We start from the raw sequence: 14,915 nt of genomic DNA, 5'->3' as shown, positions 1-14,915 counted from the left end.
AGTTTATCCATCTTGTAATAATTGTCGAGTTACTGGTAATTTATGTTGAAATTAAAATATATATGTTTATTATGTTATGCACACGTCTGTACCAGTTTAATGATTGTTTCCCAATAGAACGCAACGCAATCACCGTAGTCATGCAATATTACGTCATATTGATTATCCATTATCTTTCACTGGTTTCGTTCATTATTTAGTTCGTATACTGTTTTTTTTTTCTTTAATCTGATGTTGCTGTATATAAACTTTTTATCTCATTCTTTGTCAATCTTGACTTATCGTATGGTTTCTTTCACAGAGAAAGTTAAACATTCATAACATCTGTTTCATCTCCGAGCTCTTCTTCCCGAAATAATTGTAGTAACGTTCTATGTTTACAGATGAGTTGTTTCGAATGTTAGCATTTCTTGTCATCGTCGTCAGCAGCAGCAGCAGCAGCAGGAGAATGAAGTAGTTATCCAATCTGATGTTAAATCGGCACTGAATAAACACTAAGCACAATCCAATGGCGCAGGCGTCTGCTTAAAAGGAGGAGGAGGAGGAAATGGGTGACGCCAGAAGCAAAAAACAAAGGGGAAACGACTTCTAAAGCCTGGTGATTGTATAGGAAATGTAGATTGCTGTATAAAATGAAAATCATTTACTTAACATTTACATCTAATATGATTTGATTTCCTTCTTACAAACATGGTCGATCTACAAAGATTGGAAAGGGTAACAAATGGAAAGGGTCAAAGATTGGGAAGGGTCAAAGATGGGAAGAGTCAAAGTTTGGGAAGGATCGGATTAAACACACAAAAAACACACAACAGCACAACACGAGTCATTAATTCGAAATTTGACTTTTATTGTTTACAAATTTAAAGTAAATAATCTGGAAAACATCTCTTGAATATAAGTAAATATAATTATATGAATCTTAATAACTTTCCCTTCTCCACTTACACCGTTTATTAAATTATTTATACAGCTTCAAAATTAATTTATGAACATAACATTGCAATAAACTTAATAATATTGTGTTATAACTTACTATTATATTTATTTTACATTACTGCATAGTTCAACGCTTCTTAACTAACACGTGATTTGTCCAGGGATGAGAAATATAAAACAATTTGGAGCTAAAGGTTTATGATTGGTGGATATGGTGGATGATTTTATTGGCAGTGAAACAGTATCGTAATCAATATGTTTTTTCATATTATATGCAAATATTCACTAGATTTCCAGAACAATGCCTAAAATGATTTCTTTCCGTTTTATGTAATTAAAATCGGACAGAAATGACTAGTAAAGGTAGCGTGTGACGTAGGTCTACATGAAGTAAAATGTGGAGAAGACTAATTATTATTTCTTTTTGCTTTCTTATTTAGTTTTATACATTTTACACAGAAATAGTTACGATGAGCGAAATGTACAAAATAGTTTCATATAGTATAAAGAATGACGTCATTACGTGACGTTTACTAAAAACTTTGGCTAAATTTGCATTCTCTTTAATTATTATTCGATTTCACACACTTTTTAATTATATACTGTAACACACGTAAAAAAACCGCACCTAGCAGTGGTTTCAAACATTGATTAGTATATCTTTTATATTATATAAATTGGTCCGCACTTATAGTATAGTCTTTCAATTGATTTCAATTATTAAATGCCTTTAAAAATACCTGATTGTGAAAGTGCATTATTTTACTCTACGGTGCAACACTTGGCCTACATTATCAAGAAGGACTAACCCATTCATAAATTAATATATCATGTTGATACGGTGTTAAGTTTATGACGTCACAAATGCATAATTAAAACATTTCAGATAGTGTTAAATGTAGCAGATTCTCCCGGCACTGTATCTGAATCTTTCCAGTATTCCGTGATGATATCACGTGACGTCTGTTTCATATACTACGTAACGCCCCCTAACCAACTCTTAATAATGTGATACACATAAAATCCAGAACATTTTGCACAGACGAAGGTGAAAAACTTGTTTTCAGTTTGTTATTAAGGATTTATAATATGGATTTACGTGATGTTATGAAAACGTCGAGGAATATTTATGGAAAGCACGTGGTCGAACCATCATTTGAAAAGCGCGCCATGTGTGTGGTTACCAGATTACCTTGCCTTCGTGAAGAAATGCGTTAAACTAATATACAGGTAGATAGAATATAAATATAGTTATTAAGTCCTGAATCATATAATATTATTATGTTCTTTTCCTGCAAGTGTTTCCTTCTTCATCTAATATAATTCTCTATACATTAACATTTTCAACATTACGTGGTTCTAGCCATACTTTGAAAGGCATCGGTGAAAGGACCATGTCAGGAATAGGCTCTAAGCTAGGCTGAGGAAAGCCGGGTGGATTTCGAATGTTGAACTTCTGCAGGATGCCTCCTAACACCATAAACAGTTCCATCTTGGCTAGTATTGAGCCTAAGCACTGCCGTCGCCCGATTGAAAATGGAAGGAATGCCTTTGGGAAAAACACTCGCCCGTCTCGTATGAAGCGTTCTGTAAGATAACAAAAACACAGTATTTAATATTTAAATGTTCAAATATCACAATATAATACAGTTGGGTAGGCCTATAATGTATGTTGTCTTTGGTGTAAGTTCTGTAATATGGAAATAAATATTGAATGATTGAAGTATGAAACGAAGGACGTCTCCACACAATTTTACATCCTTATTCAAATCAAGAATAGTAACTCCTTGCACTTACCTGGTTTAAATTCATTAGGCTCATCCCAGTATTTAGGATCGTGGTGGGCCCACCAGATATTGCAGAAAACTATTGTATCTTTCGGTATGTCATAACCCTCTAGCCTGAAAAATGAAACAAAATATAAAATCAGTATTGTTTTGTCCATAGGCCTATTATAAGAATCAACAAGCTATTAATCATCATCTTCACTATTAGTCGTCATCGTACTATGATGGCACTAGTTATTACACTCCGTTATGCATGATTAATTAATTTCATGACGTAATGCATAAACGGTATAAACACGAAGATTATTTCTCGAGGTTCATAGGAGATACCAGTGCACGTTAACACGCCGGACGTGTTGTACATATAGTACGAATGCATTTCTGATTCTGATTGTCATTATTTTTTACTTGTCGTAAGAAGATTATTGACCAATATCATAGAATCATTAACACCATCAATCAGGATTCCTTACGTTGTATTGTTAACTGCTCTTCGTGGACCTCCAAGCGACGTAAACGAGCTTTCTCGCAGTGTCTCCATCACGGCTCCTTCCAAATAAGGCAGATTCAAGTGATCCTTCCATGTAGGTAATCTGTTACCAATAACCTTTTCCATTTCATCTTGAATTTTACGTTGAACCTAGTAAAACAGTAATTGTTTAATTAGTAATTTATTAGGGATGGGCGTTTCCCGCCTTTGCACTTTATGACGACATCAAGGATGGGCGAGTTGAAATAATTTGACATTCGTTGTGGTTAAATGTCATTTCCTTCTAAATATTACAATTTTAACATTAAAACAATTTAATAATCTAAATTTAATTGAATGAACAATATTCAACTATTTAGGGGACCTGAAAGATTTATTTTATATTCGATTAATAATCAAGTCTTACTCGGAATTTAAAGATGAACTAGAGTTAAGAATAAACAGGTCTGTAAATTCAACAAATATTATTTTGTGAGCAATTTAAATCTTCTTTCGTCAGTACACTAAGATAATAATATAATTATGCATAGGCCTATGTATAAAATAAACTTACCTCCGGGTATGTAATCATATACAGTATTGCCCAATTAAGTGTCGTAAACGTAGACTCGTGACCACCGGTAAAGAATTCCCACATTGCCATTATCACGTGATCTTCCGTGATTCCGTTCCCATCTTTATTGCCGTTTTCGTCTTTGCTGTCCATCATAGCGGCAAGGTACGCGTCCGTAAGGTCACGCACATTGTCGGGGTCAAACGTAGATAAATGTTCTTCGTATTTACGTTGTAAGATTGTGTCACGTGTTTTGATAATCTCATGAACAAGTTTTAGTTTTTTACTTGGAAAAATCTGTAAATGAACACAACATTGGCTTGGATTAATATTTAATAATTACTAATATTTAAATAAAAGTAATAATTAAATAAGTAAAATCAAGTTAAAAATAACAGTTGTGATGATGATACGAGTACGCAGCAATAACATTTCATGTTTTCGTAAGAAAAAATTAAATTAAAACACATGGATGTGAACAGCTATTGAAGTGAACGTCCTTTGGCGCCCTCTAACGGACAAAAAGTTTCGAAACTTTTGGATGTTAAGTCTCATTCGTTGTTTCGCGAAAGAACTTACGTTTGTCTTATCAACAAAACACTAACTATACAAAACAGTTTATATTACATGATAGTAACAGTTAAAATTATACAAATGACAATTATAAGGAATCATTTTGTATTCATTCGTTCGTTCATTCATTCATTCATTCGTTCATTTATTCATTCATTTATATTCATTCATTAGCATTAGTCTTCGTATTAACATTTTTACCATTTACCATAGACAAATAAAAATAAAGATAAGGATATATTGTTCCCTTCAAAAATAGTTTCAAACATTTGTTTTTTTTAATATACAATTTAATGTCACATAATAGTTTGATCGAAAATTGCACCGAACAAATTTAAAGCAACAAATAGTCTGTCAGTTAATGGGTATTTGGTTCAATTATTTTAACAGTTTCTTTTGCGATATAAATATTATTATTTCTACGGAAGTGAATTACTTTAATAAAACTATAAAATTACCTATTCAAAATCTGTTTTTGTTAAACATTTATCACGTTTTTTTGGGGACAATTCATCTTTAAGAATTGAAAACTATCGAACAGTGCTATAATTAAATTATATAGTTAAATACAATCCAGGGCTAGCAACCACAGTACAGTTGTTACTACTAGGCTTATCATGTTGTCGAAGCGTGTTAAAAACTGTTGTACCAAGACAAAAATGATCTTAAAGTCAGTACTGTATATTAAACATGACACCTGTTTGAAAATCTTGGGCCAGGATCCGTTAATGTTGTCACGTACAGTCCCTTTAAGCAGGTTCCACCTGTTAATAATTTCAATTGGTCTTGTTATCCAATATAAAGTATTGAATCTGACACTTGACGTGTGCGGCGTGGTTTTAATTTAATTGTCAATTTATTGGTAATTTGTAATTTCGTCTTCGTTAGGAACCCAACTTCATAACCCTACTGACCCCGGAACTTTGATTTCAAACCACAAACCGAGGGATGCTGCTGTTCTTTTTTGCACTATATACAACTATGCAGACTTTTTTTTTTAATGTGAGCTTTTTTTTGACACGGTGTCATGGGCCTACTTTTGTTTAAAAGACGCAGTGTCATGGACCTACTTTATTTATAGGCTGTGCGCACCCATTACGTCACGTTACGTCATGCGCATTTTGTTTCAAGAAGTTGTAGGTCTAATTATTTCAATATTATTACTGATTAAATTAAACGTCCTAATCCTTCTTTCTATCGTAAAACTAATACTGCTATTTTGGAGTGGGAAAATATTTACGCCGGTGGGGAGAGTGGGGGGGGGGGGGGGGGGCTGATGGTGTCAAAGTTCACCAGCTAATAATAATAATAATATGCGACTGCGTTTGACGCACGTGTAACGTATCTAATAACGTAAACGCGTCAGACAGGACCAACATTACTGTTCAAAAGTCACGCCTATGTTAGGATAGCAAAGACGTAGGTTGGGGAAGGCGGGTGTTGTTAATAATACAGTATTTTCAAATGGTTTGTGAAACAACTTTGCACAAGTTTCTCACACTTTAATTGTCTCAATCGTAAATATAAAACATTAGGCCTATATAAATCTCAACAAAATTATGTATAAATAGACTTTATTTGTTGTACCATAATTGAAAATTATCTGATAGTGTAAAATAATTTGAGAACCCATATCAGGCTACTATACGGTAGCCCTATTTCTTGAAGGCGCGTTTTTGCCGTGCCTAACCAAATTTCAGGCATTTTTGTCGCATTTGTGTGACGAATAAGGACGGTACTGGATTACCTTATCGAAATACTAATTAGACATGGACAAGAAGTAAAGAACAATGAACGACCAAGTTGAGGTGAATGGCCTTCTGGTCGATATAGGACCGTAAGTGACAAGTAACGTCACGGATATCTAAAAAGTACAACTATTTATTATAGCGTTAAAAGGTAAGAAATGCGATAAGATTATATAGGCCTACTATAATAATAACAAGTATTGAAGCCGTATCCAAGACTTTTGTGCACTTAAAGCAACTTAGTTTCTACTAATCGTTCAATAGAAATAGAACTTTAAAAAGTACAGTGACCTAGTGCGCATAATATTAAATGACTCTTAACATAAATAATACAATACTCATCGTATAATTCCCTCAATGAAATGTTATGATTCCGTAGGCCTACATACTTGTACAGTTTAACGACTGTAGCAATGTACTCTTCTAATTATATATTCATTTATTGGTTCTCCATGGTTGACACCGTTTAGCACAATTTAAAATTCCCAGACTCGAACAACACATTGTTGATATTATCATATGGGTTCCCGCCAGGCCTGGTCGCTGATCTTTTGCCCGAGGAAACGCAGTCACAGAGAGTACTCTGCCCCTTCTGTGTACTTTTCGCTTGCGTAGGTCAGTGAATCGCGACGACTTGGCCAATTGGTTCAGCGTCAGAAAAAGAATGAACCCAACACGTACTCGGAAATCAGTCGATTTAATTGCAAACGATCAACTACATTTATGGTTCTCTTAAAAACATTAAATATGGAATGATAAAGTTACAGAAGAGCAGTTAAATTAACAAAACATTCGTCATTGTTTTAAAAAAAATTATTTTAATAACTACATCCCATATTGAGGTTCATCGTCACCGTTTGGAATCACCATATTCCGGTTTTGATTATCGTAGTTTTCATAAATTCAACGGTATTAAACTGTGATAAATATCAAAATAATTTCTGAGAAATATATTAATATTAAAGAGTTCTCCCGTTTCCATATTCATATTTAATTTGTGCATTATTATTATTTTAATGGAAATAAAAATTGTCGACAAATTAACAAAACCCCATTTAAAAAACCAACCCAATATAATGTTCCTTTCATGAAGGTACGTACTCAGCCCAAGGTGTCTAAAGGGATTCAAATGTAATTATTTTGAGGTTTTTAGCTTCAATTATTACGTCTTCGGTCAACAAAATTGTCATGAGCATCTCGACACCGTTCCGAAACGGATTAAAAGATGCGGCCGCCGCGTGCGTCAAAAGTTATGTCGCTCCTTCTCCGGCGACCCTTTCTATAAGCATAAACAATATTAAAACAAATATGAACTCCGCAACCTTTCGATTAAGTACATTTACCCTGCCATAGATACTCAGTCTAGGCTTTATCATACAGCCCTTTCGTTTACTTCCACCTCACTCACCCAAATGCATTTCAAACTGAACGGAACGATTAACCACGCCTCCCCACCAAATCATATCGTTTAAAAAAACTCCTAAAACGGCTATTTAATTGAATAGGACAATTACACCATACTTAATGAAATAAATAAGAATCGTCCTAACTGAAAAGTAGATAACCAATTCTGACAGAGTTATCCAGATTGTTAAATTAATAACTCATGGTTTATGCTCCGGTATGGTTTGCGTATAGCAAAGTACAAGTCTATAGTAAGTATGGGGTGAACAGCCTCAAATCATAATGATGCCAAGATATTTAAAACTATAATAACGAACGAACGAACATTTCTCCTATAACATTACATGTTATAGGAGAAATGTTCGTCTTCCACAAGATACTAAAATAGAGTAGAACCCATAATTTTTCATTATTCGTTTCAGTTTTACGAAAAATTCACTTAAAAAAAAAAAGAAGGGTGGGGAGAGGGGAGAGTTGTAGAATGATAGTATATGCCTGCATAAGTACAGTATAATAAACATTATCGGTGATGGAAATTTAATGTGACAATAATAGTTGAATTGAAATAAAGACAACATTGTAAGAGTAATCCACAACATCTTTTGTGGGATTTCACCTAACTTTTATTTCTTCTTTTATTAGCTCTTGTATTTTAAGTATTTATAATAAATATTTAAACATTGTCTTTATGTTTAACATTATGTTACTGTTAAAGAAATGTACAATTATTTTTTTCAATATTAAAATAATAAAGTTATATTCACTGTCACATTTACCATGAGTATAAAAAGCTATACACCCCAACTTAGTCAATAAAATTGGGTTATCGTACCAATAAGAATCTCCGTGTCAATAGCATAAACCGCAGTAACACGGCGGTGTTAACGGTTAGTGACCCTAAACAACTTGCACACTTCACCCCGGGGCTATATACACTTCGAAGAGGTAAAGTAGAGGTTATTCACAAGAGTTTACATTGGTGCCAAATCACACAACATTGGTAAACCTGTGCTGATGTGACAATATTGCGGTTGAAACAAGGTGCAACATGATTTGTGACTCCTATTCAGACGTATAATTTACCTTAACTAGGGCATAAAAACAACTGCATGACGGGTCTCTAACAAACATAAAACAGAAATAACAGAGACACCTTTCACATAACAAATGTCACATTTGTTTCTTTCTTAAGCTCTGTGTACACTATCAAACTAGTTTGACAACAAAAGTGTGATGTGGCCAAATAATATATGTTAGTGATATTCACAAATATAGTAGTGAAATGTCCATATGGGCCCATCACATTTTTAAAAAAAGGAACATGTTTTGGGGATTTTTAATTTAATTCTCAGCCACTTGGACTTTTAGTATCGCTTATAATGTTTGCGAATCAGCTGATCAGGATATGAAGTCGTACTGAGGACTTCCATACCTACAAAATATCGTTGTTTTCACTCGGGAAATAAAACGCGTCAAACCGAAATTAAAACTGTATGCGAGACGATGATAAAGTGTGATTCGACGAACAATGATTGACAACGAAGGTAATTTTTATAGATCAATCAAAGTCATGCTTCAACAAATAAAAAAGCAATATAAAATCCAGTTTGAAGACACGTTTAGTGATACTGTGACAGGCGGATATCTATACTAATAAATTGTAGGTTTATTGTTGACGGACGACTGGTGCAATCGTATGGCAAGTCTAAAACTGTAATTATACTAGTCACCGACCTTATATTCAGTATAATAATATTTATTTTTTATTTTTATTTAGGCCTATTATTATTATTTAATTTACGAAAAGTCCGTAAAATGTACTTATATATATGTATATATATATTATATTTGGTAATAATTCGTACCTCGAATGCAAGGTATAAATAATCTCTAAATCATTCAAATATTGCATTTAAATTTAAATTTATACGGGTGCTCTAAGCAATAATTTACGAACGAATTGGTTCAGAAAAGAGTTGACTTTTAAAAATTGTTTTAATTATTATTAATAAAACACACTCGTCAGTGTCATTTAGGGGTCAATTAATATAGCGCGGTACACATTTTACTGTTTTTACAATTTAATGACCGGTAAAATGCTATGTGATAATAACTGAAGTAAAAAAAAATTATAATTTTTACACAATCTTTATTAATTTAATATTTAAAATTGTAAACAATATCCTATAATTGTATTCTTTTGTTTTTAGAGTTGCATGTTTTTATCAAAAGTAAGGAAGTTGACACAATATCCGATTAGAAAAACATTTTGCTAATTAAAATGGGATGTGTAATATTTTTATTATGAACAAATCACAGATTAGAGTGTTCGCCTAAAATAGTAAAATAGCTCATGCAACTTGTTTTAAATGAAGATAAATCTTTTAAAACCCCCTCAATAATAACCAATTATTATAAAATAGGCCTATCTATATTCAGGATTACACAAACAGGTAAAAGACAAACATGTTTTACACATGTGGTCCTGTCTTAAATACAAAATAAATTGGTTTGTGAAAAGAAATGAGATCGACTTTTGTACTTACTTACTTACTACTTATACTTTTTACTTTGTTAAACGAGTGCTCTAAACAATAATTTAAACGTATTGGTTCAGAAAAAAAAATGTTTTAATTCTGATTAATTATATAATATAAATAACAATGTGCCTGTTGATTCGTATAACAATGTTTTTGAAGATTTTAAAATATGAACATTATTTTTTTATATATAATGCCTTTTATTTTATTTAATTGAATAAATGAAATTGAAATAAAAATAATTGGAAATATATCCAATGCTGTTGTGATAAAAAAAAAAGTGGTTCAAACAACGTAATCAATTATTATTAACATTAAACATTTATAGAAGTTCCATGCTGCTAAACTTTAAAAAAAGCGTCTTAATTAAAATGAAAATTGAATTTATTTTAAACGTTTATAGAAGTTTCATGCTACTAAACTAAAAAAAGCCTCTTAAAATGAAAATTAAACTTATTTCAAACGTTTAGAGAGGTTTCATGCTACTAAACTTAAAAAAAACGCCTTAAAATGAAAATTAGATCTATTTTAGAGCGGTTGAAAACATGGCCTCCAGTCAAGAAAGGTCATTTTAGGTTCGAAATATATTTTGTCATTTTTATTTATGTGTGTAATGATTTAAGTAATGTTAACTTTACTTCATACGTCACACGTCCTAGGGTTCACAGGCAAGTTGATTTCTGTAGGCCTAGTTGCATAATTTAAAGCGTCGCTCGACACGTTATTCAACAATGGTCATTTTTTTATGAACTAAATCTTATGGAAGGAAGTGGATTTGGCATTCGTAAAAAGAAAATCACAACCATCTTGTATGATATTTTCAACTGCCAAATAAAATATCTTTGGTTTACTTTCATTTAAAAAGAAAGGATTCAATTAAAACAGAAAGCTTTTTTTTTAATTCACAAAATAGAAAAGTGCAATAATAAACTTGGAATATATCCAATATATCCAAAGCACTTGGTTTACGGTATTAAAGGTGTTTAACAACATAAATATTTTATTTCATATATTCATGGTCAAATACAGTAAACTAATACTAAAACTAGTACATGGTTTGAAATTATTTTCGTTTGTTCAAAGTTAAACATTCACATAACAATATACAAATGTTAAAATTTTGTAAAATACAGAAAAAATACGTCGTTCAAAATACAAAATACAAGCAAGATTGGTGCATGGAGGTATAAAATTAGATGTTATACCTCCATGATTGGTGTGTGTAAGCGTATAGCATAAATCTAAATAGTATATTATACTCATTAAGATCTGTATTGATTAGTTCATTAGTTCAGTGTACTTTATTAATTACGTTAAAGTACAGTAATGCAAGATGTCACTAATATGACCATAAACACACATGTACTTAATACTAAAGGTATATAGCACTTTTTACAGTAGCCTGTAATATACGTGATTTTTATTGCTTAAATTAATATTAAAGCTTTTTTTGAATGCCTTTTAACGTTGAAGCATTTTATGCTGTATTATTATTACAGGGCTCTTTATTATTTTAGTGTAAAATCTTGAATCACTAAACGATATTTCTTCTTCCGTCACCTTTCTTCCCTACCCTATAAACGGTACCGAATTTAGAATTTTTGTTGGTCTCCATGTATAGTTTTAGCTCATGAATAAATTTATAGTACTAATGAGAGAGAGATATATACATTTATTTACTTTAATTAAGTGTAATTCTTCCGTAATCACTGTTTGTTATGATGTATTAAATTAATACATATTAAAATACGTTGTCTGTTTAGATGTGGTTTAGCTTAACTTTAACTGCAGCAGTCCTACTGATGTGAATATAACATTCATTGGTGGAATTACGATTCAAAAGAAAATCTTAATATCCAATATTATATTCGAATTTAGCTTAAGCAAGGCCCTACGTTGAATATCGTTAACAGGTCGGTAACTAAATACCGGAACGTTATGTTGCATTAAATGTATAGCAGCATTCCCACATTGCAACATTTGCCAATACATATAATACATACAGTGAAAAGCGAAACTCTAATAAACTAATGTACTCTAACATACCGTTATAGTTAGTTAGTTAGTTAGTGGTTTGGTACTCGCGAGAATAAGGGCAGTGCCCTCTTTCACATTACATATTATAGTAGTAGGCCCTAAATTAGATATATAGGCCTACATTGGAACTTTTGCCAATATATTACATATCCAGCGAAAAAGCTAAACTCCAAAAAACTAATGAGTTTTAACATATCGTTGTTATGTAGTAAGGTAAATGAATGTTTACGATGGTACTCGCGAGAATAAGGGCAGTGCCCTCTTTTGTATATTGCTGTTATGAATCGAACCTGTGGTTGACAGAATGAAAGGGCTATAAATAGAGAAATGCAATATAGATTCCACATTACATAAAAAAGGTACAAAATATCAAAGGGCGATAAGGTCCTTTTTTCCTCAAGTGGAATTATTCTAGGCTAGATAGTTAAGTGGCGGTGTGCGTAATCGAAACAGTTAAGTAGGGGTAAGCATGTACCGGACGCTCGGCGGACGCGATATTTATGTTCGTACATAAGCTGTATCATGCTGGTCAGGTATGAGATGGTTGAGGGCGATGGAAAGAACAGAACCCCACGGTGTCTGGGGAACACAATGCCGTTCCCAGCTGTTCCTAGTTGCAAATAATTTTTCTTAGATTTAAATACAGTATGTTTTTAAATTACCATTAGGCCTACTAAACTACAAAATAAAAAAACTAAAATTAATATTATTACTACCGTATTACTTTGCGAAAAAACTTGATAGACTATTGCTGTAAGTAATACATTTAAGGCTTTTAGTAATAACACGATCAAATTGTAAAAAGAAAACAACATACCTTTAAAAATGGCATAACATCTACAGGATCACCTGGTTGTAAAACAGTTGTGAATTTGTTATTCAAATCTTCAATCTCTAAAAATTCAGGATCGTCTATTGAGTAAGTTCGACTGTAAGTCATATCGCAAATTACATTCAATATTGTTAGATTTAAGGCTCGACTTATATCGCATATTCTGTTCGTCTGACTCGACAAATTATCAACAAGGTGTTGTACTTCAGTTTGTATTTTCAACTCCACTGCTGGGCAATTCTTTCCGCAGATATTACGGCGAATCGCCGTCGCCGCCAATTTACGATGAAAGTGCCACACCGGAGAAAAATCTTCGCTAAATGCAATGCCGCTGTTATTTCTGGATAGTAGTGTTGCAGTATACATACGGGGACGACCTGCGAATTCCTTGCCTTGGTATAATAGAGCCTGTCTGATTGTCTCGGCATCGTGTAGAACAACAGCTAACCCTGGGCCTAGCTTTAAAGAAAATAGGTTTCCGTATTTATCACCGATTTTTTTCAGGATACGAAACGGAGGCCCTCCCTGCATGAACACTGCAATGTTGCCGAGTATGGGAATGGATGGAGGAGACGGAGGAATGTTGTAGCCGGATTTCTTTTTCTCAATTAAGGTTCGACCTAACCATATACACACCAGAAAAAGGAATATCTCAATAAACATCGTTATTCGTCTGTGTATAGTGAAGCGCCAAGCTTCACCTCAGTAAAAGACAAGTGGTCGGCATAAAAAAACAGTTTTTCGCGTTGCTAATCGATCGGTTAAGTTGGCTAAATTGTTTGATATGCTCTGTACTTAACACACACATTTGCACTTATCAGAGAAAGTCGTTACTGCATTGTAAACAGCGTTTAACAATCAAGTAAAAATCATCGACCGTTGTCCACATTATATAGGCTAGTCTCTTTCCATGCCAACAGAAACGATGAGGGAAGAATTTTCTCAATGGAGAGAAATCAAGGCGGTCCTTAGATCGCCAGCAAAAAATAGCCCCATCAAAACAAAAGGAGATAATATACCGTGTTAACAGTAATCCATAAACCAGCCAATACCTGACTAAATACTTTTGGGCACGTGACCAATTAGGAGCCATACGACTGATAGAGCGTGACGCGTGCAAAACAGTCGAGGGCTGAATCGAAAAAGTACAGTGACCTTATGATTCTACAACATACAGTGTCGTGCTCGGATTTCTAGCACCATTCCACTGGGGGTTGCTATAATATCCGGCCAAAAGCACAGGGAAAGAGCTTGGCAAGAAACTGACAAATCTTGTCGCAAAAAAGTACAATTCGCAACAATTACAAGTTCAAAACTCTGTTTTCATGTTTGACGTCTAAGTTTTAATTTAGTTTCAATGCGTTGCCGCTGACTCACGCGAATAGTAAAAGCTCTATTTCCTTTTATCTTTTTAGAATATAATATCGAATATATAAAACAATGACAATGATATCAGGTCTAACTGCAGCGAATGAAATAAAATAAATTATAGTCAATTTTTTTAAAATAATTTACGCTAGTTATTTTAAATAAATAAATACAAAATAACAAATAGTGTAGTCTACATGCATAAATATATGTTTTTAAAAAATGATAAATTAACGATATAAATTTGAAATTTCGAATTCAAATATTAGTAACACGACTAAACGTAAGAATAGACACTGTGTACGGTTAAATAATATGCAAATTAAATTGTTTTCGTTTCTTCTTAATCATCAGTGGCATACGTGCGAATAGACACAAAGGGTCAGGCATAGTTATTTACCCGGGCGAGTAGATTTGATTAGCAACCCACCAAATTTACCGTAACTGGGCCCTTAAACCTAACTTTCCCGGGTAAACAACTAAGCCTTGGTTCCCACTAGAGAAGATGCAATGCAATGATGAAAACGTAATTTGACCAAGGTACGACGCGATGCATCAAACTTAAGTTTACGCACGCGTAACAGCTGTAATAACCGCCAGAATCAGCGTGAGCACGCGCAATTAATGTGTGTCCATTTGGGGTG

The 14,915-nt window shown here is 33.1% G+C and overlaps 1 protein-coding gene across 1 annotated transcript; it reads right to left on the bottom strand.

Annotated features, from left to right (window-relative positions):
* Positions 1–829: 829 nt before the first annotated feature.
* LOC144853669 (steroid 17-alpha-hydroxylase/17,20 lyase-like) lies at positions 830–13,909 on the bottom strand. Its single transcript, XM_078711432.1, has 5 exons — positions 12,889–13,909; positions 3,770–4,066; positions 3,200–3,366; positions 2,737–2,840; positions 830–2,526 (listed from the first exon to the last, which is right to left on the bottom strand). The coding sequence occupies exons 1-5, from the start codon at positions 13,564–13,566 to the stop codon at positions 2,267–2,269; spliced, it is 1,506 nt and encodes a 501-aa protein (XP_078567558.1). The 5' UTR covers positions 13,567–13,909; the 3' UTR covers positions 830–2,266.
* Positions 13,910–14,915: the final 1,006 nt, after the last annotated feature.

The sequence above is a fragment of the Antedon bifida genome, chromosome 10 (genome assembly GCF_963402885.1).
Source record: "Antedon bifida chromosome 10, ecAntBifi1.1, whole genome shotgun sequence".
NCBI classification, from domain to species: Eukaryota; Metazoa; Echinodermata; class Crinoidea; order Comatulida; family Antedonidae; genus Antedon; species Antedon bifida.
Note: the sequence above shows the minus strand (reverse complement) of the source record. Positions and strands in the feature narration are given on the sequence as shown.